Source organism: Plecotus auritus (assembly GCF_963455305.1).
Source record: "Plecotus auritus genome assembly, chromosome: 3".
Classification (NCBI taxonomy): Eukaryota; Metazoa; Chordata; class Mammalia; order Chiroptera; family Vespertilionidae; genus Plecotus; species Plecotus auritus.
The window spans coordinates 205,605,348-205,633,165 of NC_137772.1; the positions used below are offsets into that span (position 1 = coordinate 205,605,348).

Sequence of the window (27,818 nt, forward strand, 5' to 3'; positions counted from 1 at the left end):
ACATATATATATATACACACATACACACACACACACACACACATACATATACTAGAGGCCCAGTGCACAAAATCGTGCGCAAGTAGGGTCCCTAGGCCTACCCTGTGATCAAGGCCATGTCCAACGCTCTGCGATGCCCTGCAACGTCCCACAATGCTTGACGCCCTGCAACGCTCGCTGCCGCCCCGCGACACTTGCTGCCACCACCCTGCCATGCCCCACCCTGCGACACTCCATGACACTCCACAACACTCCCCACCCCACCACGCTCCATGACACTTGCCGCCGCCACCCTGCTATACTCGGCGCTGCTCAGTGCTGTACACTCACCACCACTCACTGCCAGCCACCCGCCATTCAACAGTCTCCAATCCCACCCCATGGCTACCCCCCACCCCCGTTCACCATGGTTCCCCGTTCACCATGCTGTGATCAGAGCCTGCAGGGCGGGGTGAGGGGAAAGGGACCTAGAGGTGGTCAATGCACCTCATAGCGACTGGTCAATGGTCATTATGGTCGTGACACCATTATGCTCGCTGGCCTTTTATTATATAGGATATATATGTATATATAGATATATAGATATATAGATATATAGATATATAGGTATATCTATATACATTGAGTGGCCAGATTATTATGATCTCTGAATGCATAATAATCTGGCCACTCAGTGTGTGTGTGTGTGTGTGTGTGTGTGTGTGTGTGTGTGTGTGTATACTAGAGGCCCGGTGCACGAAATTCATGCACAGAGGGGTGTCCCTCAGCCCAGTCTGCACCCTCCAATCAGGGACCACTCGAGGGATATCCTACTGGGATTGGGCCTAAATGGGCAGTCGGACATCCCTCTCACAATCCAGGACTGCTGGCTCCCAACTGCTCGCCTGCCTGCCTTCCTGATTGCCCCTAACCGCTTCTGCCTGCCAGCCTGATCACCCCCTAACCACTCCCCTGCCAGCCTGATTGATGCCTAACTGCTCCCCTGCCAGCCTGTTTGCCCCTAACTGCCCTCCTCTGTAGGCCTGGTCACCCCTAACTGCCCTCCCCTGCAGGCTTGGGGTCCCCCCCAACTACCCTTCCCTGCAGGCCCGGTCACCCCCAACTTCCCTCCTCTGCCAGCCTGGTCACCCCTAACTGCCTTCCCTTGCAGGCCTGGTCCCTCCCAACTGCCTTCCCCTGCTGGCCATCTTGTGGTGGCCATCTTGTGTCCACATGGGGCAGCCATCTTTGACCACATGGGGGCAGCCATCTTGTGAGTTGGAGTGATGGTCAATCTGCATATTACTCTTTTATTAGATAGGATAGAGGCCTGGTGCACGGGTGGAGGCCAGCTGGTTTGCCCTGAAAGGTGTCCCGGATCAGGGTGAGGGTTCCCTTGGTGCGTGGGGCAGCCTGGGCAAGGGTCCTGTGGTGGTTTGCAGGCCGGCCACACACCCTGGCAACCCAAGCGGAGGCCCTGGTATCTGGGATTTATTTATCTTTTATAATTGAAACTTTGTAGCCTTGAGCGGAGCCAAGCCTCCTGCTTGCTCCGTGGCCACAGCCATTTTTGTTGGGATTTATTTATCTTCTATAATTGAAACTTCGTAGCCTTGAGTGGAGTCCTGGGCCGGCCAGGGTGTGCGGAAAGCTTGGCTTCCTCCATTGCTGGGGAAACCCAAGCTTCCTGCTCACTCCATGGCCGCAGCCATCTTGACTGGCTGGTGGGCGTGGCTTGTGGGTGTAGCGGAGTGATGGTTAATTTGCATATTGCTCTTTTATAATATATATATTAGAGGCCCAGTGCATAAATTCATGCATGGGTGGGGTCCGGCTAGCCTGGCCAGGGGGAGGGGACATGGGTGGTTGGACAGCTTGCCTGCTGATTAAACTCTTGGTCGAGGGGACAATTAGCCTTTTATTATATAGGATATACACTGAGTGGCCAGATTATTATGTGTTCAGAGATCATAATAATCTGGCCACTCAGTGTACACACACACACACACACACACACATATACACACACACTAGGGGCCCAGTGCATGAATTCGTGCGCCTTGAAAGGAACTGTGGGCCGCGAGGCTGTGGTAGGCACAGGGGCGGGTCTCAACCCATCCTCCTTGCCCCGTTCTGGCCCCTCCTGCCGTTGCACTCCCCCTCCCCATCCCCTGTCTGCTGCCCTGTTCCCACCACTGCCCCTCCCATGCACTGATGGAGCCAGCCCTGCTCACACCCACTGACGGTGCGGAGCAATTGGGGCCAGCACCAGCAGCGGGTGCGAGCAGGGCCAGCGCCATCAGCAGGTGTGGGTGGCAGCTGCTTTCCTGATGGCCCCTCAGGAGCAGGAGGAGGTGGAGAAGCCCTCAGGGGTGATCAGGGCCGGCAGCTGCCGCTCGCACCCGCTGATGGCACTGAGCAATCAGGACTGGCGCCAGACACCAGCAGCGGGTGTGAGTGGCAGCTCCAGCACTGGCAGTGGCTGCAAGAGGGACCGGTGCCTTCAGCAGGTGTGAGCGCCGGGCAGGACCACAGCGCACGGGAGCAAAGAATTTTCAGTAACCACCAGAGGCTCACCCCGATGACGGCGACTGGTGTCCCGCCTTGGTCTGGCACTCCCACTCACCTGCTCCACCATCCCACCACAGCTGATGCTTGCCATGGTCCGCACACGCCCCCTAGTGGTCAGTGCACATCATAGCGACCGGTTGTTCTGAAAATTCTTTGCTCCCATGCACCGATGTTCTGCCTGGCCCTCACACCTGCTGCCAGCACCAGAGCCGCCACTCGCACCCACTGGCGGTGCCTGGCGCCAGTCCCGATCACTTGGCACCATCAGCGGGTGTGAACAGTGGCTGCCAGCCCTGATCACCACTGAGGCTTCTCCATCTCCCCCTGCTCCTGAGGGGTGATCGGGGCAGCAGCCACTGCTCGCACTCACTGACAGCACGGGCCCCAATCACTCCACACCATCAGCCCATTGGGAGCAGCAGCAGCAGGAGCGGGGCTGCCAGCAGACAAGGGACCGGGAGCCACTGCAGGAGAGGCTGCGTGGGGTCACGGAGGATGGGCTAAGACCGACCCCTTTGCCTACCGCAGCCTCGTGGCCCACAGTTCCTTTCAAGGTGCATGAATTCGTGCACTGGGCCCCTAATATATAGATAAAAAGCCAGCGACCAGAACGCCATAACAACCAGGACGACTGGTAGCTATAACACCCACTGTGGCCAGCAAACCGCCAGATCAGGGGGTGGGGCCGACAGACCAACCTCCTGCAGCCCCTCCCTCCAGTTGGCCCCGCCCCCCATGGGCCCCACCACCCTGCTCAGCCCACAGCCCCTCCCCCCAGCTGGCCCCACCCTTGATAGCCCCTCCACCCCAATAGGGGTAAGGGCCAGCCGGCCAACTTCCTGCAGCCCCTCCCCCAGCCAGGCCCCACCCCAGATCGTCCCCCCCCCACCCCAATCAGGGGCAGGGCCAGACAGCCAACCGCCTTCGGCCCCTCCCCCCAGCCAGCCCTGCCTCTGAAGGGCCCCAACAACACCAATCAGCCCACAGCCCCGCCCCTTAGCCAGCTCCGCCCCCCGATCAGCCCCGCCACTCTGATCAGGGGCAGGGCAGGCCAGCCAACCACCCATGGCTCCTCCCCCAGGCACTGGCCCCTGATTGGTCCCCCCAACCCCATTCAGGGGCAGGGTCAACCTCCCACCGTCTCCTCCTCCCGACAGGCCCGGCCCCTATCCACCGATTGGGGCTGGGCTGGCCCAACGCCACCCGTGCATGAATTCGTGCACTGGGCCTCTATATATACATATTGGCTGCTAGATTTCTGAAATTCCATGACACAACAGCCTTTTCATTACACTCTCCTTCTACGGTGCTGAGGTCTTGATGTGGAATAAGATAAGTCAGCCAGAACTGGGTTATAAACCTGCTTTATTACAAGTAGATAATAGACATTGAGAATGATAGAGTAAGTAGAACTTTGAACAGATGAAAGGGAAACAAATAAATCAAGGGTATGCCCAACAATAAATTTCAGAGTCAGAACTGTAACACCAGGTAATCATCAGGAAAGGGAACTCCCTGGGGAATAGTGCAAGATAGCAGTGCCCTTCCCATGTTGTTATCCACAGATTTAGACCACACTGAATGATCAACACTATGTCATGATCAAACACTACCTCCAGCCAAGTATTCCTACACCCAAGTTCTATTTAAATCATAGGTGTGAAGAACAGAAAGCAACAGATTGGTCCTAGCCCTTGGAGAGGCTGGTGAAATATGTGTGAATTAGTCCATACTGGGGCTACTATTTTCCTGCATAGTCTTCATTATCCAGTCAATGTAGTTCTTCACTCGTGTATAGATCCCATAGGTCCCACATTGGGGGCCCCAGGACACCAAGCCAGCTACATAGAATTTGGGATTATTTTCATTGGGGTCCTGTAGAACAAGGGCCCCCCCACTGTCCCCTTCACAGCTATCAACACCTTTCTCTCCTCCAGCACAGATCATGTTGTCAGTGAAAACATAGGTTTTTACATCCACTCTCGAATTTGTTGCCTTCACCTCCCGGCACTTTTGTAAAGGAGCAATGGGTAGCCTTGCCCCTCTGAGCTTTATAACGTGATCTCTTTGTTCTGTTCTGCCCCAGCCTGAAATCAGTCCCAGGTCTCTCACTGAGGGGTTGTATTCTGAGGAGTTGCCTGGCAGGCAGATAAGGGACACAGCAGGTCCCATTTTCACTGGGTCTTTAAGCCGTATCAGCGCAATGTCATTGTCAAAATTCCTCCGTGTTTCCGGGTCATCTACGGAGGTCCAACCCGGATGAATAATCACACGTTCAGCAGTGAGCATCTGGGAATTTTTCCGTTCATCGCGATTCAATGAGGTAGACCCAACATACATTTCTGGGTTCCGATTTTTCTCCACGACATGGGCAGCTGTCAGCACCCAATACTCATCAATGAGAGCCCCACCAGCCCGTGGGCTTGCAAAGTAGACTTGCCAGGGGAAACTTTTAATATCTGCAAAAGATCCTCCAAATATCCTCTGTTCTCCTCCTATGAAGGGCTTACTGGGAATTCCACAGACTAGGAAGGAACAAGAACAAGGTTGGGACAGAGCAGGAAATAGATTGCTAGGCTCCTACAAGTCCTCCAACCATTTAAAAACCTGCCAGGCTTCAGAGTTCTCTAGCACAATATAGCCAACCCTGTGTTTGGTCCATCTCCGTACTTGACTCATTCTGAACATACCTAAGGACCAAACATCCCATGTTGCCAATTCTACAAACAGGCTATGGGAAAGACTGGGTAAATTGAGGCAGTGTGTGAACTACTACTGCTTCACGCTGTGGACAGCTTGACTCATGGCCCTGTAGACCTCATCCCTGGCTCAGCGGGTAGGACCCATCTGGGAGCCAGGCTGGAAAACTCTTTTCTCATACAGACAGTAGGAGAGGCAAGCATTCTACCTTCGTCTGATGCCCAAATCAAACACTTATCACCTTCTTTACTGAAGTCCTAATTACAGCTGAGTCCCTCCTAGAGATCCATGGAAATAGGGCAAAGGGAGGGTTCTCTTCTTTCATTTCATTCCCCATTGATTGGTTCTAGGTTTGATCACTTGCCATTACCCAATATTATTAAAAATTAATTTTATTTCAGGTAAAGTTGGCTTACCTAAATCCCTCACTAGTCAGCCTGATGGACTCTGAGTTGAGCGTTAACAGGCCTAGGCCTCAGACCTGGGTTCAAAGTCTACCCCTGGCCCTTACTAACTGTCGTGGATGTTGCACTTAATTCACTCATCTGTAAAATGGGACTAATAATACCTACCTTGTAGGGCTGTTGCAAGGACTTACATGAGATAATAAATTCAATTAACTAGCTCAGGGCATAGTAACACTGTTGTTACTACCAGAATCATTATTATCTTGGCTTTGCCTGAGAGCCTTCTCCTACTCAACTCTGATCTGTCTGCAACCCTTCATTTCTTTCATTGTCTTTACCTCACTGAGCTAAACTCTGGTAGGCCCACATTGTTAAGTCCTTTCCCAAGAGGATTACAGCTACTTTCAGAGGTTGACCTCACTCACCTGTACCAGTGGCTATGCTTTCTACCCAAGCCTGAGCCCTGATTACCTGGAACACACTGTGGCAGCTCTGTGCCCAGCACATCATTCACCCAGCTCCCGTTTCCAGCACAGTGATACTCCCCTGGAATAGCACAAGAGACACAGGACACACTCACCACCATATCTTCTCCTTTCTATTCCCCCCTTTCATTCAGAGCCTCAGCTTCTCTGGGATTGGAGGGGGAGATTAGGTCATATAAATTAGAAAAAAAATCTTGATAACATCTTCCAAACAATTTCTCTGACCTCTATCCTGCCTAGGGAGAAAAAAGAATAGTCTCCAAAGTGGAAGGAAGAGGGTTATGGCAGAGATTGGGAAAGCGCTTTAAGAGGGAAAATTTTTTTAATTAATTAATTTAATTTAAAACAATGAAGTGGAACATACTATGTCTCATCCAGTCCTTCCTCTAGCACTACCATGGCCTTCCCAACAAGAAAGCCAGTCATCATAGCGTGGTGACTTGAAGCTGGAAGCATTACTCCTATGGTTCTACATTAAATAATTGGTCAAACACTGGATAATCACATAAAGATGGATATTGTAGGGGGAACTCCTACCTAGTTGTGAAGCTGAGCTAGGTGATCTCTATGATTCACTATGAATAATCCTATGGAACCTACCCTGCCCCATATGAAAAATATATATTTAGAATAAGCCAAGAGTATGGACAGAGTCCATCTCATCTCCTTCATTTCTTTCCAAACTCTCTCCAACACAGAAAGATTGTGCTATTCACCCTCCAACACTCTCACCCTTTCTCTCTTCTCTCTAGTAAAAACAAACAAACAAACAAAAAAAAAACCTACCACTTTCTTCAACCTGCATGTAGTAATATGGCTCCTCACAAGTGTAGCGAGCGACAGAACCAAATAAAGTATCTTCTGGTTCTTCGACTTTACCATTCTGAATGGGATCAGGAGAGCCACAGTCCACAGCTACAAGAGGAAGGCAGGAGAGTGATGGTCAGGATAGACACTCTTCCCAAGAAATCGTTGGTCATTAGTCCAGTTCCATCCTCCCAGCCATGTCCTTCATTCTGCTCCACTCCTACATCCATAAGTACACCTGGAATGATTCTCCACACCAGCCTCTCTGTAGCCACGCTCTCCAACTGGTATCACTCACTCCTTCCAATTCAACTAGCCCCTTGAAAGGTACAAGGAAGAACCTGGTTCTCAGTGGTTGGTAGAAGCCCCTGCAGAAGCCAGGAATAGACCCATATGGTGCTATTAACTCTACCAAACCTCTTTTTTCTTTTTTTAAGAAACCTGCCAGTTTGTCCTGGGACCACACAGAGTTGGGACTTCATGATGGCTTCCCTTCAAAAACCCAACCCACTCTCACAAGCCTGAAAGGAAACCATACATGTGAATTTTGATGTGCTGATCTTTCTATTCCTTTTGGGATGAAAAAAAAGTCCCATTTTAAAGAGATACATACGTTCACACTTCAGTTTGGTATTACTCCACTTTCCATTGCTTTGACAAGTAGAATAGAAATATGTCAAGCTATCACTTTCCTAGAGAAAGATAAACATCACCATTAATTTATAAGGATGGATATGGGGAATTAAAATGAAAAATTGAATCAATCTTTGGCCTTGAATCAAAGAGGAATCCTCACCACAAAAACCTCGGGGACATCTTAGCAGAATGACCCAAAGCACCCAGGAGTCGGGGCTAAAAGACAAGTTTGCCCCAGCATATCAGCTCCCCTTCCCCAGGAGGACTATGGGCACAGAGAGAATGCCAAGCTGGCCAAGAGTTCTATGACTCCAAGGAAGGTTCTGTTTATGCTCAAAAAGAATATTCAGTAAACAATAAGGAAATTCCAGTATGCTCATCCTCACCTAGGGATTAGGGAAAAGCTCCTAACAGTACTTTACCTGTACAGCTTCGAACCCCTCCAGACAGGTTATCCTCACCACATCTTTGAACACATATTTTTCCTTCTGAGGCTCCCAAACAGAATTGGCAGTGACTTCTTTAGCACAGGGGATTGCTTGGAAAGGACAGGAAAAATAATTCACCAAATAGGTGGGAATTCTCTGTTCTATTTACATCATTTTCATACTTTGTAAAATCATCCAGTCGTCCTGATTCCTAATATTCCAATATGGGGATATCTAAAATAATAAGGCATTACTAACTAACCGCCCCCCAGTTGCCTGCATTCACGGGTCCCGTTGAAGTATTCCCAGACATTGAGGCATTTCTAGCAATCACTGACAGATCTAGGTCTTGCTGAGTAACGGAGAGTAATCAGGATACTCCTCTCTACAACCATCTACCTGTTTTGATTTCACATTGTCCAGGGACTTTTCACAGCCAACCACAGCACAGCTTTTAGATTACTCACGATCTCCATGATAACGAAGCTTCCAGCCCTTTTGCTGCCCTGTTTGGTCAGTTTGAAAGATGATATCAAGAACATTACTATTGGTCTCAATAGTTAGTGGCCCAGGGAATCCATTTCCACAGTAAGGACCAAATTGCTGGTTTCTTGCTACAAACTGAAAGGACACAACATGATGAAATCAGGAGAGAGAAAGAACTAAAAGAAAGCGGTAAAACGAAGAGAATAAAAGTAAGGGGGATAAATAAAAGTAGTATAAAATAAAACAAAGGTGGGGAGGAAAGGAGGAAAAATAATTTATCTTCAAGAAGAAATCTCTCTGTGTGTGAGTTGGGAGGAAAATTAATCATCTATCACGCACAACTAAACTGTCAACGCAGTTGCCCTCTGAATCAGCTGGTTCCACATCAAAATCTTCTCTCCGCACAGTCACCACCACATGGAAACCCTGCTCCAACAGGATCTGATATTCACACCTTGAATTCTCTGGGTATGGATTAGGATAATTGGGACTTGTGATCTCCCCAATCAGTTCAGTGAACACATTCCCACTGCAATTGACTAAGAGAGAAAAAGAGAAAGGGGAAATCAAATATAGGCTAAGCAAAGAAGTTCCTGCCCTATCTATGATTCCTCTTATAAACTGACAGTCCCTGACTGGAGCCCATATGCAGCAAGTATACACCCAATACATATTAGTAGAGATACTCAGTGCCTACTGGGTTTCCATCACATTGCTTGTGATAGAGCCTTTCATAGTTATGAACAGTCACAGATAGACTCTTCAAAGGCATCTATCTCTCTTCTCCAATTAATTAACTTGACTCTGTAACCTTGTCGTCTTCCACTCTTGTGCCCCTCCCCCACTCTAAGCTAACTAAAAATAGATGCCAAATCAAGGCTGAAACTAATCAAAATTGGAAGGGTAGTTAAAGCCCTTAACTGAAGCCTCAAGCCAATCCAAATCCCATGGACTATGCACCCGTTCAATGCCAAACTGACCTCCACAATTTTTCATATCATCATGGAGGAAGTATTCTGGGGGGCAGGAGCAGAAGTAACCACCAATGAAGTTGTTGCAGAAGTGGCTACAAGGGGCATCTGCAAAGTCTGTGCACTCATTAATATCTACAAAAGTAGAGAAAGATTGAGGTCAAGGGCAAAAGACCTAGAAAGAAGAGTGAGGTTAAACCCAAAACTGCAAGGGCAAGAAAAGTTTAAAAAGGACTGTTGTTCAAAGACCTTCAGTAAATCACATTTCAGCAGGGTATTATTCTATATTGCTCTCCTGAAAGGTCACTCCAAAGTTGTGCCTTAACATTGTACAGCTATAAGGGAGCTCTCACTGCCAGAGACCCTTGACCTGTCCCACAAATGAACATTTCAGCTCCAAAGAAAATACTCCACAAGCTAAACATGATGATATGTCTTCTGCAGGGATAAACAATTAATACATTTATTACTTTGTATGATGTTGGCACCTCTGTCTAATCTAATAGTTTGGCTTTATGAGATGTTCTAACTTTATCTTAGGTGTAGAAGCACACAGAATTTGAAGGTTTGTTTGCCATACATTGAATGGGTTTGAATATCACACATTCCTTGTGTGAGTCTTGGCAAGGTATTTAACTTTCCTTGTCCTCACTTTCCTTATCTTTAAATGGAGATAATAATACCTACCTGGAAAAGTTGAGGTGAAGATTAAATTAATATAGGTAAAATTCCTTATACAGTGCCCACTTCATAATGGCTCTCAATAAATTGATGATTATTATTTATTGTTAACATCATCATCACCACTACTAATACATGATCATGTGTTTGAATTTCATAAAGGCAACTCATAAAGAAATCCAAGGCAAGTTATCAATGCTCTTTATTCACTGCATTGCTCAACGTCTATCCTGCTTCTAGTCTTTTAACTGGATCAATGAGTCAATAGAGAAGGGTGAGCCTTACCTACGGCAACATAGTATGCAGCAAACCCAGTGAAACGCTCTTCATTGGAGAAGTCTGACTTAAAGATCACCTGGAGTTGATTAGATGGGACTTGGAACTCTTCCACGATTGGGGAGTTGGGATTCTTGCTGGTCCTCTGTCCGCAGATTTTCCCTTCTTCAATGTCTCCTGATATTATCTAAGAGAAGAGTCAAAAAGAAGCTAGAAAAGGGGTAATACTTTGATACAGAAGTGAGAGAAAAAGGGACAGGGAGAGTAGAACACATACCACCTTAGGACTATTTAACTCTAGTTTACCATATGCCTGTGGCACTCCCTCCTCCATCTCATTTGGTCCCCAGCCCTATCCCGTATGTGCTTATTATAATATACCTGCACCGAGTCATAGTCGCAGTTCTCTGACAGCTCTATGTCCAGATGGGTGAAGTAGAGATGGATCCCATACCCTTCAGGAACTTCTATATCCCAAGTTTTCTCTACCTCATTGGGGTATGCCTGAGGATAGTTAGGGGACAGTATCTCCCCATACATAGTAGGCTCAGCATAAACCCATGGCAAAACGGAAAACAGGACAATGCACCTGAAAAAAAAAAAAAAGGCATATGAAGAGGTGGGTGACACCAGTACAGCAGACTAGTGCAGAGCTCCAGCATTTGTCAGAGACAAGGACCACAGTGCGGGGAGGAGAATCTTAGGTTGGAATAAAGTAAAAAGGCATAGATCAAATCAAAACCCAGGCTTCATAACTGAGCTGTTTTCTTAAGAAGGTGAAGAGAATGGAGTCCATGCACATCTCTGCAGACTCATGGTCACTTACCACATTATTGGCAATTTGTCCATCCCTGGTGAGCAGCACGTGTCTTGGACCTGGCTCTCAGCACCTCTGGACTTTGGAGCTAAAGGGGATGGGGGCAGGTCTAGCTGTATTTGTCTAACAAACACAGGCAACTGCTTTGGAGAGTCACCTGTGTTCAGTGTCACTTTCATAAGAATAACACACAGGTTAAACAGTTATATCACTACCATATGACTCCTATCTCCTCACACCCTTCCTGGTTCTACTTCAATTAACTTTCTAAACTAGAACTAAATCATATCCTTCTCCTATTGCTTTCTGGACCTTATCCTAGTTTTTCTCCAAAAGAATGAGGACTGCCCTAATTGGTTTGGCTCAGTGGATAGAACGTTGGCTTGTGGACCAAAGGGTTCCAGGTTCGATTCCAGTCAAGGGCACATGCCCAGGTTTCGGACTCAGTCCCCAGTGTGGGGCATACAGGAGGCAGCCAATCAATGATTCTCTCTCATCATTGATGTTTCTCTCTCTCTCTCTCTCTCTCTCTCTCTCTCTCTCTCTCTCTCTCTCTCCCTCTCTCTCTCTCTCTCTCCCTCCCTCTCCCTCTCCCTCTCCCTCTCCCTTTCTTTCTAAAATCAATAAAAATATATTTAAAAAACACACACACAAAAGAATGAGTACTTGATCCCAGTTTTCTTCCTCCTCTGTTCTCCTCCTCACCCTCACCTCACCCCACCCCCCATCCCAGCCCCAACTTCATCCGTCTCTCTCCTGCCCTCACAGAACAATATCACCATTTCCACTCACGTTTTCAGGTCAGGAGTCTTTCCCCATTGTGCCCATTCATCTAAGGCATGTTCTCCCTTCTCTCTTGACAGTGATTCTCCTAGCACTTCAAACCAGTTGTCTTTACTACATTTATTATTGCATGCATTTCTATTGATACTCCCAATGAGCACTGATGGAGCAAGAGCTTCTTTCACTAGAGTAGGCAGTGACCTTGGGAGAACTGGTCTAAGACAGGGTTGGGTGGGGAAGGAGAAAAGGGGTAGCTGGATGACAATAAACATAAAAGGAAAAGAAAGGTATTCCCTCAATTTTCTACATTAATTTTCCAAGAGGCAAGTTTTCCTGCTTCACTGAAAAAGACAAGGTATCATCTTTCCACAGAAAAGTTTTGCCAAAGGGGTGGGGTAGGCCAAATGTAAATCGAAAACAGTACTAGGCAGTGGGGTGATGTGAGGGTGGATGAGGTACCTAAGAGAAATAGGTTACAGTATCTATATTTTGCCTTCTTTTTATTCTGCTCTTTCCAACCCTCCATCTTTGCCCAAAACCTTTGTATGTAAAGTTTTCTGCCTTTCTTTTTGCCTCTATCAAAGCTCTGCTCCTCGTTTTTAAGGTTTTTACCTTCAGAAGCTGAGCGGAGCAAGTGGGTCAGTCCCCTCTCTTGCCAGTGGGCATGCTGGGCGACCCTGCCGGCTCCCAGGGAGAGAAGTACGGGGCCTGGACGCTCCCTCTGCAGGAACCTCTGCCGGCCTCCCTGTCCTGGTTCTGTTGATATGATTCTCTACCCCAGTGTGCATGTCTGAAATTCCCTGACCTAAACAAGAGGGGGCTGGGAGACCATGACATAGGGAAAGGGTACCTCAGCCTTGATCTTAGAGCTCCCTCTGCTTTTGAAACAAGAACTGCATACGTCTCTCAGGCCTACAATTCCTCTATCCAGGGCTACAGAGGGGGAAAGGAGGAATGGGGAATTTCACCGATTGCCTAATGCTCTTTTTCAGCCAAAGGGTGTGTTACAGAGTTTTCAGGGAAGTCAGGTGATTTGTGGGAGAAGGAGGGGATTAATACTGGGGGGGGGGGGGGGGGGGGGAGAACCAACGCAGAAAGCCCAACCCTCCAGTTGTGTATGAATCATGAATTAAGGGAAAATAGTTATCAGTAATGCAGGTCTTCTCTGCCTTTAAAGCATATTTAATGGTTGGATAATGACATACCTAGACCCAAGCTGGTGTGGGATGATGCTTTTTTTCTTCCTAAAATCCCCTCCATATCTCCAAACATCTAAATTCTATTCACCAATCAAGCCCCAGTTCAGACGCAATCCAGAGTCCCTATCCATTACCCTTGAGTACAGACATGTTTTGAAATTCAGAATTTTAAGATTTTTAGAAAGACAGTGCAGTACATGGACCCAATATTAGGTAGGATCTCTTCCTCTCCCTCCCCTTGAGGGCCTGGGAAAACACACCATTATCAAACATTAATATTTCTGCAGACAAACAGATTGATCTTCACAGTAAATGGAATAACTAAAATTATAACTTAGTTATAATCATATATTATATTTAAAAATTACTTATAATAATAAGCTAGGTGCTTCATATCAGTTCAGTCAGGTTTTGCTGCCAAATGAGTGCTGGACAGATGATCATTTGTCGTTCCTGTGGCTGCCCAGCGTTGGACCGTCTTTACCACATTTGGGGACTTCCTCATCATGAGTCTGGGGAACAAAGCCCACCACCCAGGAGAGAAGATGTAAGTGAGGAAGTGTGTCCCTCGCCACTCCAGCAGCCCTAGAGCAGCCCATGCACTCACACCTCATTCATCAGAGACATCTGCCTAGGCTTTGAATCCAGAAGTAGTAATGCCAAGAAGCAGGAACTCTAGAACCTCTGGGGACTGTGGTGGCTGCAGCAAGACGGAGGAGGAGGTTGTGCTTGCTAGCAGCATCCAGAATCCAGCCCCAGGGACTAAGCATCGCAAGCTGAAGTATCTAGAACACAGCAACGGCAATGGCAGCAGAGCAGCCATATTCTGACTGTTGTTCCTGCTGGGAAGCTTCCACGCCTGGCTCTCCAGCTCTTGGCATTTCTGTGAGCAATCCAGGGCCTCTTTAATAAATTCCTCATCTGCTAAAACCTACCATAGTTGGTTTCGGTTGCTTACAACTAAAACAATGCTGAGTACCTGAGAAATAATTGATTGAATGAGCCTCAGTGAGTTCAGATCATTTTCTAACTGTTTTTAGCTGTGTGGCCTAAGAAGTTACTTAACCTCTCTGAGCTCCAGCTTCATCCTGTGTAAAATGGGAATAATATCACCTACCTCAGACCCAGCTATCATTGTCAGGGCCTATTGTAACTATGATTAAGTAAGATGATGCATGCTAAGCATCAAGCGTATATCTGGTACTCAGTAAGCCCTTAATAAATAAACAACAATAAGTTCATCTCCAAATACCAACAGTAGCAGTAGCAGCATCATTCTACTCAAGAGCTTCAGTATACAGCGAGGAAAAAAGAGAGCATCTTAGCAAATTGTCCAGGATTCCTCCTCCTTTTACTTCTGAATTCAACACTTGTGAGAAAAATTTGACTCTCTTACCCTCATGTGTGTTTTGTCTTCTTTCCTTCAATTTTGCCATCCAAGTAAAATATTTTATTTTTCTCTCCAAAGCTTAAGGAGACAACAAATCACACATGTAATGGCATCTGAGTCCCGCTTCCTTTCCCAGTTCAGCAAGAACTCAAGCCAAAACCTCTAACGGTGTGTGTGTAAAAGAATTCATTGAGACCTCAACCAAGTTTGGAAGTTGGAGGGCCTGTAGGGGGAGCTCTCACGCACTACAGGAAGAACTCTTGGTAACAGTCCTCCTAACTTCTCTTCCCCTCTATAAAAAAATTCACTCTTCTTTGTTTTAGTGAAGATGCACATGACTTGCCATGGCTGCATGTTCCCAATTGCAATTCTCTTTTTCCCAAGTAAACCCTTTTTGTTGGAGGAATATCTAGCTGACTTTAAGTCCAACTTTAAGTGACAGCCTTGACAGAACAGGGGCCATGTTACATAATCTACTCAGTATTATGGGGATTCATAAAAACAGCGGTGCCTATTGTCACCCTCAGGGTCATCTACCCCAGCTGATGTGATAATGCTGACATACAAAGCAGAAAGTAGAATCTTATGTGTTAAACGTAAATGTAACTCACACACTTGTACATGGTATGATGGGACATTTTAGAAAATAATCACTAGTGTTCTACCGAGTCATGATTATCATATTCACAACGTTAGGGTCGTTCGAGGGGCTGAATAACAGCATCCCGCTTCCCATTCCAAGTTCTAGAGAAACCGAAAAATAATACAAAAGCAGCAAATAGAGCTCCAAGTATTCTTTTAAATAGCAATAAAGGTCAAAATAGAGGACATATGCTCCTATAAAAGCCAAATGGTGGTGAAAGTCACTGATCATCCAGAGATGCAAATTAAAGCAACAATGAGGTATCACCTCACACCTGTCAGAATGGCTACCATCAACAAATGACAAATGCTGGTGAGGATGTGCAGAAAAGGGAACCCTAGTACACTGCTGGTGGGAACGCAGACTGATGCAACCATTATGGAAAACAGTATGGAGTTTCCTCAAGAAATTAAATATCTAACTGCCATTTGACCCAGTGATCCCACTTCTAGGAATACATCCTAAGAAACCCAAATTACCAATCAGAGAGAATGTATGCACCCCTATGTCCATAGCAGCACAATTTACAATAGCTAAGATCTGAAAACAGCCCAAGTGCCCATCTGTAAATAAGTGGATAAAAAAGCTGTGGTGCCTTAGCTGGTTTGGCTCAGTGGATAGAGCGTCAGCCTGTGAACCAAAGGATCCCAGGTTCAATTCCAGTCAAGGGCACATACCTTGGTTAGAGGCTCCTCCCCAGCCCAGGCCCTGATTGGGGTGCGTGCAAGAGGCAACCAATCAATGTGTTTCTCTCACATCAGTGTTCCTCTCTGTCTTCCTCTCCCTTCCACTCTCTCTAAAATCAATAGGAAAAATAATCCTTGGATGAGGATTAACAACAACAAAAAGCTGTGGTACATTTATACCATGGAATACTATGCAGCAGTAAAAAAAAAAAAAGAAGTATCTCTTACCCTTTGAGATAGCATGGAGGGACCTGGAGAGTAGCATGCTAAGTGAAATAAGTCAATCAGAGAAAGACAAGTATCACATGATCTCACTCATATGTGGAATCTAAGTAACAAAATAAACTGATGAACGAAGTGGATCCAGAGACATGGAAGCATGGAACAGAGTGTGGAATCTCGAGGGAAGGTCAGGGTGGGTGGGTGGGTGGGAGGTAAACAACCAAAGACCTTATATGCATATATGCATAACCCATGGGCACAGACAATAGGATGCTAAAGGCCTGGGGCAGGAGGTGGGGGGTGGTGGGGGCAGGCTGGAGGGGTTCGATGGTGGAAAAGGGAAACATATGTAATACTTTCAACAATAAAGAATTATTTTTTAGCCCTAACTGGTTTGGCTCAGTGGATAGAGCGTCAGCCTGCGGACTGAAGGGTCCCAGGTTTGATTCCAGTCAAAAGCATGTACCTTGGTTATGGCCACATCCCCAGTAGGGGGTGTGCAGGAGACAGCTGATCGATGTTTCTCTCTCACCGATGTTTCTCTCTCATTGATGTCCCTAACTCTCTCTCTCTCTCTCCCTTCCTCTATGTAAAAAATCAATAAAATATATTTAAAAGAAAAATAATTATTTTTTTAAAAAGGACTTTACTACACACATACACACACACACACACACACACACACACACACACACCCCAAATGGTGGTTAACTGAACCCCAGAATTACCTTTCTAGACATAAGCAGCACTAGGCCAGGAGAGACCTGCCCAAATAGAGGACATATGTTCCTGTGACAGCTCACACTCACAAAGAAGAAGAGCCATGCCCAGTTATTTTCCCTATGTACCAGCTAGCTGAGTCACTCCACCTCCCCAGGCACAGTGAGTGATGAAATGGGAAGTGACCAGAGGAGTCATATCATGGAGCTCTCTCCATCAGGAAAGATCTCTCAAAAGTCGTAGAAAAACTTTCCCCCCGAACATTCCCAAGGTCTTTCTTCTTTAACCTGTTAGGTTTGACAAGTAAGTATATAATCAACCAGGAATGTGGCTGTGCAGCTGAGGAAGAGATCAGGAATGTCACCAGGGCAGTCCATTCACCCGACAATAACCACTGTTCCTCTTTTGTGTCCTCCAAAAGTAGTTACTAGTGGTCCCAAGAGCCCCAATAAGTGTATCACCTTGCAACTCACCCAGTAATTATTTGAGAATTTTTCACTCACACGCCTGTGAACAAACCACATTAATTCAAGGTCAGACTTTCCAATTTCCTCCTAGTCCCTGAATGTAGAATGGAATTTGCCAATTTAGCACTCCCTACCTTAATCAGGCACTCACAAATGAAAGCTAGAATTTTCCTAGTGCTGTGTAGCATATTCAGAACTCAGACTTCCTTGCAGGAGGTAGTCCTACAAAGAAATATTGGGAGACAGCCCAAGTGTCCATCAGAAGATGAGTGGATAAAAAAGCTGTGGAACATTTATACCATGGAATACTATGCAGCAGTAAAAAGGAAGAATCTCTTACCTTTGGAGGCAGCATGGAGGGACCTAGAGAGTACCATGCTAAGTGAAATAAGTCAATCGGAGAAAGACAAGTATCACATAATCTCACTCATATGTGGAATCTAAGTGACAAAATAAACTGATGAACGAAGTGGATCCAGAGACTCGAAGCATGGAACAGAGTGCAGAATCTTGGAGGGAAGGTGGGTGAGTGGGAGGTAATCAACCAAGGACCTTGTATGCATACATGCATGACCCATGGGCACAGACAATGGGGCGGTGAGGTCCTGGGGTGGGGGACAGGGGCGGGCTGGAGGGAGTCAATGGGGAAAAAAGGAAACATACATAATACTTTCAACAATAAAGAATTATTTTTTAAAAAGAAATATTGGGAGAATTCCACCCCTACAACATACTGTGTACCTAAGACTCTAGCTACAAACAATGCTTGCCAAAATACCCATTAATTTACTGTTCAGTAAAGCTAAAGAGTGATAGTGTATTTATCTACTTTATAAAAATAAGTATTGTTGAGAGTTTTACGTGTGTCCCCTGATATACTTTTTTGATGTAGAAAAATCATAAGAGAAAAAAAGTGTTACCTGGTCTATGTGGCTCAGTGGTTGAGCATCAACCTGTGAATCAGGAAATCACTTCACTGTTCAATACCGGTCAGGGCACATGCCCAAGTTGCAGGCTCCTGCCCCAGTAGGGGGCATGCAGGAGTCAGGCAATCAATGATTCTCATTATTGATGTTTCTAACTCTCCCTTTTCCTCTCTGAAATCATTTTTTTTAATCTTTTTAAGAAAAAGAAAGAAAAACATTCTTTAAAGTGTAACTATATCAAAAGAAATAACGTGAATGTAGGGGGGGGGGAATAGAAGGAAGTAAGTGTGGGAAAGGAACAGTAATTACTATAGTCTGAATGTTAGTGTCCCCCCCCAAATGTACATGTTAGAATACCCAATGTGAAGTGTTACAAGGTGGCGCCCTCATGAATGGGATTAGGGCTTATGTATATATTGTTATTGTTACTCCTCACCCGAGGATATTTTTTCCATTACTTTTTTTTAAGAATTATGTTGCTTTTTTTTTTTTTTTAATTCTCACCCGAGGATATTTATTCTATTAATTTCCAGAGAGAGTGGAATGAAGGGAGGAGGGAGAGAGGGGGAGAGAGAGAGAGGAACATCGATGTGAGAGAGACAGATCAGTTGGTTGCCTCCCACACACTCCCCTCCTGAGGCTGGGGAACCTGCAATCGAGGTACATGCCCTTGACCATGAATCGAACCCACAACCCTTTGGTCCTAGAGCCGATGCTCTACCCACTGAGCACGCTGGCCAGGACAATTAGTGCTCTCATAAAAGAGGTCCCACAGAGCTCTTCTGCCACGTGAGAAGACAACTAGAATTCTGTGACCAGAAAGAGAGTCCTCATCTGAGCATGCTGACGCCTTGATCTCAGACTACCAGTGTCTAGAACTGTGAGAAATACATAAGGTACCCAGTCTGTGGTATTTTGTTATAGCAACCCAATGGGCAATGACAGTAACAAAGTAAAGCCAATTTGGGGGACTATTTTTCCCCACCCCAAACTGCATAATTCAGTGTAAATGTACTCTGGCTTATAAAGTACAAAGCACTATTTCAGGTGCTACAAAGGATGAAAAAAATGATAGGGTCAGAGTCATTGTAAGAGGCAAAGGGAGTTAAGCAACATGACAGTATAACAAAGCGTTTGGGAACTAAAAGGAGAAAGATATTGCATCTGGCTGAAGAGAAATCAGAAAGTCTATATGGAACAAGTGAGATTTTTGAAATGGGACTTGAATGGCTAGCATTTCAACAGTGTTCTTACTCTGCCTTCCCTTTTTCTGTTAATGACCCTACCATTTCTCAGCCACCGAGGTTCAAACGCTTAGTTACCTTTATTCTTCCTCTTCTCTGCCCCAATCCTCCCTGAGACTACTAAATTCTATCTTTCAATGTCTTTCACATCCACTCCAAGTCAGAGAATCATTAGGTCTCATCTAGATAGACTGCCTTCAAACTTCTCCTCTCCACCTCTCATCATCCCTAAATCTATCCTGTAAACTGAAAATTTAATCTTCCTTAATGACAACTCTAATAACATTTTTAAAACTTTAATCTCTCCTTTGTCTTCAGAATTAGATTAGAAAGGTAGTTCCTCCAAATTTTTTACTTCTCACAAACAAAACATTTCTTCTAATGAGAGCTTATTGAAACCTCCAATATTGCAATGCTATTTTATTCACTTATTCAACAAACACCTATTGAATGCCTACTATGTGCTGGGGATTCAAATATAAATAAGAATCCTCAATGTCCTCAAGGAACTTACTTTCTAGTAGGGGAGGTAGACAAAATTATGTCAAAGTCCTATGACAGCAGTTATAGTGGTTTTTAAACATGCCCCAAAATTCTTTGACATTCCTATGTCCCCTTGCTCTAAATGTGGCTGAGGGCTTGTCACTGCAGCAACAAAAGAGAATATGGTAAAAGTGATTCTACATGACTTCAAAAGTTAAGTTAGAAAAGGTGATACTGCCCTAGCCCAGTGGTCGGCAAACTCATTAGTCAACAGAGCCAAATATCAACAGGACAACAATTGAAATTTCTTTTGAGAGCCAAATTTTTTAAACTTAAACTATATAGGTAGGTACATTGTTATTAACTTAATTAGGGTACTCCTTCAATCGCACTGTACGCGCGCACCTGCACGTGGTATTTTGTGGAAGAGCCACACTCAAGGGGCCAAAGAGCCGCATGTGGCTCGCGAGCCGCGGTTTGCCGACCACTGCCCTAGCCAATTTGGCTCAGTGGACAGAGCATAGGCCCATGGCCTCAAGGGTTCTGGGTTTGATTCCGGTCAAGGGCACATACCTTGGTTGACGGCTCGACCCCTAGCCCCGGTCAGGGCATGTGAGGGAGGCAACCAATCAATGTGTCCATGTTTCTTTCTTTGTTTCTTCCCCTCCCTTCCACTCTCTCTAAAAAGCAATGGAAAAATAACCTTGAGTGAGGATTAACAACAACAACAAAAAGAAAAGATCATTCTGCACCCACCCAGTCCTCATGGCACACTCTCAGAACCCAGCTGCCAAGCTGTGGGGAAGCCCAGGCCACATGGAGAGGCCATGTGTGGGTGCCTGGCTGAGAGCATCAACCCCCACACCAGGTCTGTGAGTGAGGAAGCTTTCGAGATGACTCCAATCCCATCTGACTGAAACAGCATGACACCCTCCCCAAGTGAGAATTGTGTAAGCTGAGCCCAGTGAATGCCCAGAGCCATGAGAGATAATAATAAAAAAAAAAATTTAATATTGCTGTTTAAAGTCAGGAAGTCTTAGAGTGATTTCATTATTCAGCAAATGGAAACTAGAACAGCAGTAAAAATGGGATATTATAGGAGTGCATAGAAAGTATTCTTATCCCAGATTTGGGTGAGGAAAGAGACCAGGGAGATTTCCTGGAGAAAATAACTCTGTTCTGCCAGCATCTCTAAGCCGGGCCCACCCATCCTCAGAGATTGTCCACTGCTTCATGTTTTGCACAGGAAGCTGAGCAGGCTTCCCCATTACACAACCCACTATCTAGCCTGTCGCTCCAGTTAAAATACGCAAGTGTGAGACGCAAATACACACTTTGCGCCATCTCACACTCTGCTACTCTCTAGGAAGAGCTGTGATCTTTTTTGAAATGTGTTGTCTGAGTTAGAGCAAGATCACTTTATAGGAAGCCTCATTTCTTGCTGCTGTTCCTAAAGCTCTATCAGCTGTATTCATAGTTTCTTTCCTTTTGAAAATCCTACCAAGCTCCTTACATCAGCCCAGGGCATCTCTTCAACTTCAGCTTCTTCAAAGCTAACTAGTATCCTCAAAATTGCAATGACCTCTGAGCCTCCATTTCCATTCCCAAACACCCATGTTGCAGGTACAATAGTCACTTGGTATCCACAGGGGATTGGTTCCAGGACCCCTCACAGATAACAAAATCCGTGGGTGCTCAAGTCCCTTATATAAAACTAGAGGCCCGGTGCACAAATTCTTGCAGGGGTGGAGTCCGGCTGGCCCACCTTGATCCAATTGGGCTATGCAGGCTCGGGGGAAGGGCTGCAGGCAGTTGGTCAGCCAGCCCCACCCCCTGGTCGAACTCCCAGTCCAGAGGACAACTTGCATATTAACCTTTTATTATATAGGAAGGATGGCATAGTATTTGCACATAACCTACTCACATGCTCCTGTATACTTAAAATCATCTCTAGATTACTTATGATACCTAATACAATGTAAATGCTATGTAAATAGTTGTTAGATTGTATTGTTTAGAGATCACCTTTTTGGAACTTTGTTTCCCGAATATTTTCGATCCACAGATGTGGAACCCGAAGATACGGAGGACTGATTGTATATACCAGGGGTGGGCAAACTTTTTGACTCGAGGGCCACAATGGGTTCTTAAACTGGACCAGTGGGCCGGAACAAAAGCATGGATGGAGTGTTTGTGTGAACTAATATAAATTCAAAGTAAACATCATTACATAAAAGGGTACGGTCTTTTTTTTTTAATTTCAATAGTTTTATTCATTTCAAACATTTTAACAAGAAGAATGTAAACACTAATTATTATAATTTGAAACTTCAAAAAATGGAGGAATCATAGCACAATAACATACCTTATATTGAAGATGGCAAAGGCAAAATAAAATTGCCTATCAAAGGAAAGGTACAAAAGCCTTTCAAATTAAACTTAAATATAATAAAATAATTTAAAACTAAAACAAATAGAAAAGAACAAAATGTGTAAACAGTAAATTGAACATTTTCTTTAGTGCAACTTCCAAATTATGCCCGGGACGTAGATGTAGATGGCAATGTAGACTGGGTTGAAAGGTTTTTGGTCTTTAAAACATCAACTTCAGTGGGAACAGTGTTGTTGGTCTCCTTTTTAGCTGATGCTCTGATACTGTGCTCTCCAGGGGCGTGTCTCCCTACATCACCACGATAACGTGTCTACACATTCCCAGGGTGATGTCGGGGAACGCGTCCGTGGGCATTACAAGGAGCCTCTGGAAGATTGAGAGGTTGTTCCTTCTAATGAATGGGCGGATATAAATCCGCCCACTCAGAAGAAGGAGCTGCGGCCGTGTTTCCCGACGTTGCCATGTTAACACTGCTGCTGGTGAAGGAGCGGAGGGGAGAGCAAGAGAACCCTCCGCTCTTTCGGCTCCGCAGGCTGGAAAGAACAGCTGAACGGGCCGGATCCGGCCCGCGGGCCGTAGTTTGCCCACGGCTGGTATATACAGTAGCAGGACATGTAAAAGTCTTAGCTGAGCCCTGTGTTAATTGGGTAGGCTAATGCAATAATAAATAAATTTTTTAAATATTTTGGCTCAAGCACAATGGAAATTTGGGTGCAGTACACATAACTTCTATGCATATTCCATTGGCTAGAACTCAACCACAAGGTCACACCTAACTGCAAGGTATGTGTCCAGAAAATGAGGAAATTAGAATTTGGTGAGCAGCTAGCAATCTCTGCTACAATCCCCAAATATAACCCATATTTCTCCAAGCTGTGGATACCAAATGGGGTTCCAGTAAGATGCATCTGGCTCTTCCCCTCTACCCCCTTACACAGACTCTCCAGCTCCATATTCATAAACATTCTCGTCTATTGCCTGGCAACTTGCTCACCGTACTGTGGAGAGTGTAACATCTCCTGGAAGGAACCTCCTGCTATTATTACACAGAAGCCCATGAAGGGCTAAAACTGCATAGTAATGTAAAGTGAGGAAAGTAATGTAAAGAGAAGAAAACACTTCCTTGTTTTTCTGGTTATTCTTTTTAGGAGATACCAAGGCAGTGTTTTCTGTGACATAATTTCTGCCTATTTTTTTTCTTTTTCTTTTTCTTTATACATATAGCCTTCTGGGTCCCAATAGGAATTCATTAGGGCTAAAGTGAAAACCAACTTGAGTGACATGCACTAGGCAGTAATGAGAGAAGTTAGTTTGAAACGCAGGTGGAACCTAAGCAGGGACAAACAGGGCAGTCTGACGAAATCTAATCACAGAAACCAACCAGGCTGAAATGATAGAATGTTTTTGGACACAGGGCGGGAGGCATGGGAAACCAAGGGAGGGCCTGCAGCAAACAAGGTGTACGAACACATAGAAACAGGGAAAGTTCAGGTCCGTTGCTGGACAAGAACAATGAGGGAATCAATCAGGTAGCAACACAGGTAGACATAGAGCAGGCTTGTAGCAAATAGATACCCTGGACGACAAGGCTTCACAGGCAGCCCATTATTGGGCCCCCTCCCCATGTGGGGAGTCTGAATCTGCTTGTAACAAATTTTCCACACTTTTGCTTAAATCTTCTGGTCCGCGGAGTTCATTCTTCGGCGACTTGAGACACAACCTGGGGGAAAAACCCTCGGCTCACTGTACCAGTTTTCAATAATAAGAATTCAGTCAGGCCCTAGCTGGTTTGGCTCAGTGGATAGAGCCTCAGCCATTCCTCAGAGAGAGCCACACAACATTTTTAAAATTTTTAAATTAGTTATTAACATTGGCTTTATCAAACGACTCATGAATCAGCAGCATTCCATCTAGTAGGTAGAAAGGTGCTCTGAGGAGCTATACAAAATTAAAGACTTTTATAAGCAGAAAGAGGAAAGAACAAGAAAGTTTAAAAAGTGGTTTAGCCTGGCTGGAGTGGTTGAGCATCAACCTATGAAACAGGAGGTCACGGTTCAATCCGGTCAGGGCACATGCCCGGGTTGTGGGCTCGATCTTCAGTAGGAGGCATGCAGGAGGTAGCTGACCAATGATTCTCTCTCAGCATTAATGTTTCTCTCTCTCTTTCTCTCTCTTTCTCTCTCTCTCTCTCTCTTCCTCTCTCTGAAATCAATAAAAACACTGGGGGGAAAAAAGAGTGGATTATTTCAGGCAGTCACCTTCCCTTAGGGCAGTGGTCGGCAAACTCATTAGTCAACAGAGCCAAATATCAACAGTACAACGATTGAAATTTCTTTTGAGAGCCAATTTTTTAAACTTAAACTTCTTCTAATGCCACTTCATCAAAATAGACTCGCCCAGGCCATGGTATTTTGTGGAAGAGCCACACTCAAGGGGCCAAAGAGCCGCATGTGGCTCGCGAGCCGCAGTTTGCCGACCACGGCCTTAGGGGAAAGCCGGTGTCTTATCAAGCAGACTGCTTGACCTGCCTTGGTTTAGGGAGATTGAAATGTTAAAGTGGATTTGCCATTTAAGATCTATTCGTCCACACTGGGAGGGTCTAGAAGGCATCTTTCTTTCTTTTTTTTTTTTTTCTTTTTGTTAATCCTCACCTGAGGATATTTTTTCCATTGATTTTTAGAGAAGGTGGAAGGGAGGGGGAGAGACAGGAGATAAACATCAATGTGAGAGAGACACATTGACTGGTTACTTACCCCGCACACGCTCTGACTGGGGGATCTAGCCTACACTGAAGTATGTGTCCTTGACCGGAATCCAACTCTGCAGACACTCTAACCACTGAGCAAAACTGACCAGGGCCAGAAGACATCTTTCACCACTCCTGTGAGAAAGATAGCTCAGCATCCTTGAAGAGCTGTGTGATGTCTCTTCTCTGTAGGCCAGACCTCACAGTGGGATCCTGGAGTGGAAGGGGCCAAGTGGCAGCATTCAAACACCAAAGACAAGGTGGGTGTGGTTGCCATAATGGACAGCAGAGTCAAAGCGGCAATCACTTGATTTGTATAAGCAGAAAAGTTTTAGGTCAAGTGAACAAATATCTAACCCGAATCATAAAAACAGCGTCATGGCCCCTCAATCAATTCCCAGACTTGAGCCAGAACCCTTGAATGAAAGAGAGGCCGGGTCCCCTTAAGGAAGGACCCAGGGACACTATCAAAAATCCATTCTGTTAATCTTTCCCCCAGCCTTTCCCAAAGGAACCTATAGCCTTTTATCAAGAAACTGTGTACTGGAGAAAAAGAAATTATCAGATTTGCCAGGAATACTTGACACTGGCACTGAACTGACACTAATTCCAGGAGACCCAAAATGTCAGTGTGATCCACTAGTCAGATTAGGAGTTTACAGAGGTCAGGTACTCAATGGAGTTTTAGCTCAGATCCCTAGCACAGTGGGCCCAGCAGGGTCCCCAAACCCATCCTGTGGTTATTTCCCCAGTTCCAAATGCATACTTGGAATAAATATACTAAGCAGTTGGCAGAATGCCCACATTGGCTCCCTAACCTCGGGAGTGAGTGCCAGTGTGCTAGGGAAAGCCAGGTAGGAGCCACCAAAATTGCCTCTACCTCATTAAACAAAAAGCAATACCCAATTCCTGGAGGGAATGCAGAGATCAGTGCCACTTACCATCAAGGACTTGAAACGTGCAGGGGTGGTGATTTCTACCACATGTGCACTCAACTCACCCAACTGGCATGTGTAGAAGACAGATGGATCTTGGAGAATGCCTGGATGATTGTCAGCATAACCAGGTAGAGACCCTTGCAACCCCAAATGTGCTTTCATTGCTTGAACAAATGAACATATCCTCTGTCTAATGGGAAAACTCAGCTTTTCTCCTTCCCATGTAAGGAAAAATCCAATTCTTCCCTACTGTGTCTTTCTTTCCTGTGAGTCTCCTTTACTACCCACACAAAACACTTCACTTCTGGTCACCAAATGTGTGGAGGTTTTCCCCCACACCAAATAATTTTCTGCAACATCAACTCAGTTCTGACACTATCTACTCAGAGATAGGGTCAGATACCACAGGTTAAAGGTTCAGTCTTACAAGACTGCCCTCACCCCACTTCAGAAGCCAGTCAAAAGCTCAGAATGTCGCCTGAGCGTCTGACCAACAGGCTATAGTTTGGTGGTTCTAATGACTCCCTCCTCAGGTTCAATTGGTTTGCTAGAGTGGTCACAGAACTCAGAGAAACATTTTACTTTTACTGGTTTATTATAAAAGAATATGATATACAGTTGAACATCCAGGTGATAGGAATGAACAGGGCAAGATATGTGGGAAGGGGAATGGAGCTTCCATGGCCTCTCCAGGCATGTCACTCTCCCAACACCTCCACCTGTTCACCAAGCTGGAAGCTCTCCTAACCCCATACTATTTTTATGGAGGCTTCATCACATAGGCATGCTTGATCATTATCCATTTTCAGCCCTCTCCCTTTGCAAGAGATGGAGACAAGGCTGATAAAGCCAAGCTTCTAATCATGGCTCGGTCTTTCTGGTGGCCAGCCCCCATTCAGGAGCTCACCCAGCGTCACCTCATTAGAACAAAAGACACTCCTCTCCTATAGAATAGAAATTACCAGAGAACACACACATAATATGGCAGTGTGTGGTGTATGTCTGTGTGAGTAGTATACATATATTTATTGTCTAGAGTATGACTATGTGTATATACTGGATAGCAATGTTTTTCTCACAGAAGATCCTAATTAATTTTCAAAGAAGAAGAGGAGGGGAAGAAGTTTGGAGTCACAGCCCTAAAGAAACTGTTTGTTGCTTAAAGGAGTACGTTCATTGAAGCAATCCTATTGTTATGCCGTTAAGAGTAACCACCAACCGCATAACGACTGGGTCACAGATAAGCAGGAGGGGGCAGGGCAGCAAGCTATGGGGGGAGGGCAGAGGGAGCTACAGGAGGACGGGGCAGCAGGGGGAGAGCTACTGGAGGGCAGCAGCAAACTACTGGCAAGCTACTGGCGCACAGATTCATGCTCAGGGCTACTAGTATTTGTAATAAAATAAATACATAAATAAATAGGAAATGATCCAAGTATTCCTCAACATCATCTTGAAACACTGTGCTATAATAATACAATGCAATGTTATATCACAGTTAAATTGAATGGATTAGAACTATATGTAAAAACATGAATACTGTACATCTCAATAAGGATGTTAAGCATAAAAACAAGTTGCAAAATGATACACTCACTAATACCATTAATATAAAGTTCAAAAACATGCAAAATTATATATGGTTTCTGGATATACATGGTGTGTAAAGTATAAAAGTGGGCATGGTATTGGTAAATACAAACTCAGCAACATGGTTACCTTTGAGAAGGAAAGGAGG

General features: G+C 45.3%; 1 protein-coding gene across 4 annotated transcripts; it reads right to left on the minus strand.

The window, feature by feature from the left end:
• Positions 1–3,897: 3,897 nt before the first annotated feature.
• C1S (complement C1s) lies at positions 3,898–12,840 on the minus strand. Of its 4 annotated transcripts, XM_080660494.1 has the most exons (13): positions 12,640–12,811; positions 12,037–12,121; positions 11,254–11,332; positions 10,809–11,016; positions 10,437–10,614; positions 9,480–9,605; positions 8,839–9,038; positions 8,481–8,634; positions 8,008–8,123; positions 7,563–7,641; positions 6,929–7,057; positions 6,129–6,203; positions 3,898–5,075 (listed from the first exon to the last, which is right to left on the minus strand). In XM_080660494.1, the coding sequence occupies exons 3-13, from the start codon at positions 11,274–11,276 to the stop codon at positions 4,273–4,275; spliced, it is 2,091 nt and encodes a 696-aa protein (XP_080516620.1). In that variant the 5' UTR covers positions 11,277–11,332; positions 12,037–12,121; positions 12,640–12,811; the 3' UTR covers positions 3,898–4,272. The 4 variants fall into 4 exon arrangements, with proteins under 4 accessions (XP_080516620.1, XP_080516618.1, XP_080516619.1 ...); XM_080660492.1 differs by lacking the exon at positions 12,037–12,121 and having other exon boundaries at positions 12,640–12,840; XM_080660493.1 differs by lacking the exon at positions 12,037–12,121 and having other exon boundaries at positions 11,254–11,416; positions 12,640–12,819.
• Positions 12,841–27,818: the final 14,978 nt, after the last annotated feature.

Coding starts and splice junctions, on each gene's coding strand:
- C1S (XM_080660492.1), bottom strand. CDS start 11,276: ATGGACAAATTGCCAATAATGTG. Junction 9,039..9,479: donor TGATATGAAAAATTGTGGAG/GTCAGTTTGGCA, acceptor TTTCTCTCTTAG/TCAATTGCAGTGGGAATGTG. Junction 8,124..8,480: donor GCTTCGTTATCATGGAGATC/GTGAGTAATCTA, acceptor GTCCTTTCCAAG/CAATCCCCTGTGCTAAAGAA.